The sequence below is a fragment of the Lutjanus erythropterus genome, chromosome 6, assembly GCF_056507025.1.
Source record: "Lutjanus erythropterus isolate fLutEry1 chromosome 6, fLutEry1.hap2, whole genome shotgun sequence".
NCBI classification, from domain to species: Eukaryota; Metazoa; Chordata; class Actinopteri; order Lutjaniformes; family Lutjanidae; genus Lutjanus; species Lutjanus erythropterus.
The window spans coordinates 19,873,632-19,879,631 of NC_139322.1; the positions used below are offsets into that span (position 1 = coordinate 19,873,632).

The 6,000-nt window shown below is 40.0% G+C and overlaps 1 protein-coding gene across 1 annotated transcript; it reads left to right on the top strand.

The window, feature by feature from the left end:
* The first annotated feature begins 1,559 nt into the window (after positions 1 to 1,559).
* hoxc4a (homeobox C4a) lies at positions 1,560 to 5,120 on the top strand. The gene is made up of 2 exons (XM_084721060.1): positions 1,560 to 3,626; positions 4,132 to 5,120. Exons 1-2 carry the CDS (start codon positions 3,188 to 3,190, stop codon positions 4,491 to 4,493), a joined length of 801 nt encoding a protein of 266 aa, XP_084577186.1. The 5' UTR covers positions 1,560 to 3,187; the 3' UTR covers positions 4,494 to 5,120.
* The last annotated feature ends 880 nt before the right edge of the window (positions 5,121 to 6,000 follow it).

Consider the following 6,000-nt stretch of genomic DNA (forward strand, 5'->3'; position numbering starts at 1 on the left):
ATAATAATAATAATAATAATAATAATAATAATACATAACGCCAGTGTCATGTACACTTTGGCTGTTGATAACCTCACATCTATCATAGCAATAAAGAAGAAGAAGCAGAAGTGTAATCTGGATGTTGCTGAGAGGCTGCTGAGCTACTAACCTCTCCCTCTCTGTGTCTGTCTCTGACCACAGCTGACTCTGTTGATAAGAATGGGAAGCACACAGCACATGACAAGTTTATACAGGCAGGCAGGATCAGTTTACAGTGTAACAGCAGACCTCCAGTAATGTCAGTAATGGTCAGGGCTGCAGCCATGATCAGTGTGGAACATTTGAAGGCTGAAATATTAGTCATTTTCTTATTATTTTTATTTTTGGAATAAGTGGGACTATAAAGCAAAAAATACATTGTAGTCATATTTGTATAGACATCAGTTGCATTTACTTCTACAAATATGTAGCAGCGTTGCATTCTTCACATTCTTCCTTTGGGTTGCTGCTTGTCCACCACAGATTCAGTTGATTTACATTGTAGTCACATGCTTTAATTTAGACCATAACTAAATCCATTTGCAGGTAAAAGATAAGGACTTTTTGATGCTGTAAAGGCAGAGCCAGCCATGACGAGATGGAGATAATACAGTCAAGAGCAGTATTTTCTATCAGAAAAAGCCTTAATAGTATTACAGAATTTATATGTAGTCTTTTTTTTCCTGCTGGACTCCTGTAGGCAGGACTGCCCTGAATGTGGGAGGGCTCTTTAATCTGATGTGAGGGAGGCCAGCTGCTCCTAAACGCTCTCACTATCACTGCTCTGCAATATCCAAATATAACTGAACTTATCTGTGGCACAATACAACTTGTCTGCAGTGAAGTTAGCAGATCCTAGTAATGTCCTCAGACTCTCTGCTCTGTGACACCATCCTTTCTTCTGGATCTGTGACATCATACTGGTTTTGTCCCACTAGCAGGCTGGTGTGTGACATCATGATGATGCTGCTGCTGTGCACAGTTGTCAGGCTTCTGGTGCTGTTTAATGTTGGCTGTTCTGTGAGTATTGAGTTAGTTTGATCTGCTGGCTGCTCCACTGCTGTTGACATCATGATTGTGGCGTTTCACAGCTCTGTGGTCTGTGACATCTCTCTGCTTGTTCACCACTGTTTTGATGGTGAAATCACAAAGCCAACACTTGGAGCTTTTGATTAATCAGTTTGAGTCATTTTTTAAAAGAGAAAATAGTTAAAATCATCTGATTCCAGCTTCTTAAATTTGAATATTTCATGGTTTCATTAGTCTTCTATGACAGTAAACTGAATACCTTAGAGTTTTGGACAAAACAAAACATTTGACGATATCTTCTTGGAAGCAGTGATCAACATTTTTCATGATTTTCTGACATTTTAAAAACCAAACAACTTATTGATTAATCAACAATAGAAATAATCGTTAGTTGCAGCCCTACTAATAAGAATGCAGAAACCTTTTGTTGAACAACTAGTGTATATTTTAGAATTAGAGGTTATTAATAAAGGTTAAAGGCATTTTGGCTTTTCTCTTTTATATACTTTTAACATTTTGTACCATAGACCAGAACCATCAAGACCTTTATTTATTCTAATCATCTTCTTCTCTTTATTGTGCAACACCCTATACTTGTTTCCAGCTGAATTTTGCTGCTGTGACATTCAAAGCAGCTTTAAACAGTGTATTCCTGCCAGCTTAAGAGTCCTTACTTCAGTCTAGTGTTGTCACAATACCACAATGTTGAACTTAGATACAATAGTAACCCTAACCCAATAGTAGTAGTAGTAGTAATAGTAGTAGTGAAAAACAAAACAAAAACAATACTCAATATCAATTTGATACCATGGCACAAAGGAAAATAGTCCTAGGCAAGCATTTATTTTAAATGAACACCCTGCACACAGTCCTGGTCCAGGAAAAAAAAAGTCACTGAACACAAGACTGAACTGAACAGAGACCTTGAATGAGCATTTTGATCATTTAAATAGCTCTGGTGCTTTCGATACTATAATTAACAGATATGGTCTTGCTTTAAAGCTATTGATACTTTGATAATTTTGACAGTCTTACTTCAATCAGGCCCATTTGTTGATGTTATCCTCACCTATTTTTAATTAAATGCTGAGGGCAGAGCCCTTTAATGAAAAGCCTGGAAGAAAAAGGATCTCACTTCAGAATAGACAAATATCTCATCATTGAATGAAGGCCTTTGTTTGGGCAGCCAGACACTCTCCCTGTCCACCTTTTCTCCAACATTATAAATTATTGGACCTATTTTCAAACATCAACCACTCCTCCACAGCATCTCAACACTCCAGTCCTCTCTGACATTTAGAACCACAGTATTAAAGGTAGAATAAGTAGGATTTGTCTGAGTCGTGTAAACACACCAGCTAGACAGTAGATTATTTAGTCTCATTCCCACAAAGTCGAATACACATATTTTGACTTGGGAAAGCATCAAAAACAGCAAAAATAATGAGAAACTCAGGCAGAGAGAAGCTTCCCTCCAGATACAGACATCACCATACACTTCTAGTGGGTCATAAGTGATGACTGAGACAAATTTTGTATATATAAGCCCATATTTAGTTTGTTTTCTTTAGGAAAATGTTGCACATTATACCTTTAAACATTAATGCTGAACTGGTTATGATGCAGCTCTGACTCTTAAGTGTGCTGTAACGTGTGTTCAGTGCTGTTGCCTTCATTAATTAGCAGATAACCTTTATATAAAAGCGTGCATGCGAACAACATGATTGGTTTGCTGTTGTTGTACCTTATCCTTGGCGAATCACCTATTGTCCCTTTGAATAATTGAGACCAGTGGATTTTGCCTGTTTTATTTTTTCCTTGGTCAGCAACTAGCTACTAGTTTTGTCCCCAAGATCAATTGCCTTGGTAACACAACCAGAGAGAGAGAGAGGGGGAGAGATAGTGGCAGAGAGAGGCAGGGAGATACAGGGAGAGAGAGAGAGATTTGTGCCCACAATGGCGACTGTAGGTATGCTAAATACCTCTGGTTCCTTATCCGGGAACTACCTCTTACTCTGCTATTGGGCCACTGGGTCACGTGGTAAAAGTAACTTTACAGGGCTGCTCGCAAGTAGGAGGGCTTTATGGAGCAGAAAAACGACAAAGCTAGAAAAATTATTTTCCACTCCAGAAATTAATGATCATGAGCTCGTATTTGATGGAGTCTAACTACATTGATCCGAAATTTCCTCCATGCGAGGAATATTCGCAAAATAACTACATCCCTGAGCATAGTCCAGAATATTACAGCCGCGCAAGGGACACTGGCTACCAGCATCACCATCAGGAGTTATATCCTCCTCCGCGGGCGAGCTACCAAGAGCGCCAGTATAACTGTGCAAGCATCCCTGAACCTGACACGCCAAGGGGACATGGAATACCCCAATCTGCGCACCTGCTGACAGGGAAAGGGCAGCCTGCTTCATGTGAAACCCCACAGTTGTCCATGTCCCCCGCCACCCCACCGGCCGCCACCTCCGCCTGCAACCAAGCCACCCCGGAGCATCCAAACAGCACAGCCTCCTCCAAGCAGCCCGTGGTGTACCCATGGATGAAGAAAATTCACGTCAGCACTGGTAGGCAACTTGTGTGTTTATGTTCCCTGCACTCCTCATGCTCCTCTTTTCCCTCCCTTTATCAGTCCCTCTGACTCCCATCTCGTTGCCAGCCCCTGCTCCGATAGCAGGGAAGCCTTTGAAATGGCACAATTGAGGCGGATTTACGACTCGGCATTGGTAATTACACCCACCATAAATTTTATAGCCGAGGTATACTCAGGGCAGCCGTATCACCATGTGGCTTCTGCTGTTATGTATTGCGCGATGGAGAAGAGGGGGAGAAATGAATAAGAAGGAAAAAAAATTGAGCTTTGTAATCTTGCATTAATAATTTAGCTCATAGTTGGATGTGAGTGTCCTCTCATTACGCTGAGAAGTTCTTAACTTCCCATTTAAATTTCTCAAACAGCTAAACATTCATATCCAATAAATCTTTACAGCCATATCTCAGTTGAGGCCATTCTTGTTTACCCCTCCTTTCCTCCCTTCTCTCTGTCTTTCTCTCCACTTCTCCTCTTTCCAGTGAGCTCGGCTTACAATGGGACGGAGCCCAAGCGGTCTAGGACAGCATACACCCGGCAGCAAGTCTTAGAATTGGAGAAGGAATTCCACTATAACCGATATTTAACTCGGCGGAGGCGCATCGAAATCGCCCACACCCTGGTTCTCTCCGAGCGACAGATTAAAATCTGGTTTCAAAACCGCAGGATGAAATGGAAAAAGGATCACAGGCTGCCGAACACCAAAGTGAGATCCTCCTCCTCCTCCTCCGGGTCCAACACAAGCTCGGCAGCCGGCGCTGTAGCCGCTGCCTCGGCCACTAACACTGGGGCCCCCGACGAACTCACCGGAGCACAGCATGGCGAGGATATTACCAGGTTATAAAACCACGAACCGAGCTTAAGAACTGGTTATTTATAGAACAATTATATATTTTGTTTTCGTAGCTATCTTGTGCGGTTTCCTTTAAGTCCAAAGTTATATAAAATGCATGTTATATAGCATGGATTACTGCGAATACCGATGAATTATTTTTACGTGACACAGGGTTTAATTTATTTGAAGCTCAATTAAAATGTTTTTTATTAAGAAAATGTTTTGAATGAAGGAAAAAAAAAGTAGAAAAATATACATTTTATCAAAAATGTTATTGTGGGCCATTCTTTTAGCCCTGCTGCCCAATAAGGTGAAATGCACAATCTATTTATTTCAAACAACACTGGAAGGAAATCAATATAATAATAGTTATTTTTGGTATAAGAAGAAAAAAAGAAGCTGGAACACACCATTGATCTTGAACTTGTATGTTTTGGATAATAACAATGTGTGGAATTACCTCGTGTATTTCAGAAACAGGATTTTTTTTTTTAATTTACAATTTAGTTTGTGTGGTGTTGATGTTGTGTTTTAGAGCCGTTAAAAAGCAGATTATTGTGAAATGCAATAAACGGAGTGTAGTGTACTTGTGCTAATCATATTGGTCAATAAAACAGTGAGTGTCTACTAGTTTTATATACGTTTGGTCGAACTTCATTTTTAGGCAAGATGAGGTCTGCTGTTTTTTGGCTGTTTTTGGAGATCAGATCACCTTAAAAAGTGTACAGATGTGTGAATATTTGAACATTTCATAAGATAAGAGGAGAAACATGAAGAATCACTGTGTTTTCAAACTGTGGCGTCTTTTAAAATAGCAATGTATACAAACAGTGTGTGTGTGCGTGGGTGTATGTTTGTGTGTGCGTGTGTGTGTGTGTGTGTGTGTGTGTTAAAGTCTGGCTCATAATGGACTGAAGTTATTTCTAAAAAATCTGAAAATGAAATAGTTTGCGCTATGCATTATGTGCAACCTCATCAGTCTGAAGGGCATTCAATTAACGCTAAAGACAAGAAGCCACTGAGGCCCTCCACTCCTCTACACTCCACTCCACACTGCACTGCCTCTGCTCTGAAGCCCTCTGCTTCAACACAAAAGCTGCATGCGATTAATTTTAGAGGACATTTTGCAATGTGTTTAGAGATTATAGATTGTTGTGAAAATATTCTTAATATTCATTTTGTAACCTCAGTAGTTGCCCTGCTTTTTCTAGAGTCCTCTGCGCCATGAGACTGAGTTTTCAAATGTAAAAAAAATAATAATAAAAAAATACAAATAAAAAATAAAATAAAGTCGTGAATTGCAGATAGAGTGAATATCCTGCGTCATGTGGTGTTCGTTTTGAGGATGGTGATTGGGTAAACTGGCTGACCTTTGTTATCAGGCTCTGTAGCAGCAGATAAAAGGAGCAATGCTGACATTTTCTTGTGTTCTCACTTTGTTTTTTTTCTCTCGCATGTACAAAATGAACACTTTGCCACATTTGCCTGCTCTTTGTCTTCCTTGTGGGCACTTTGC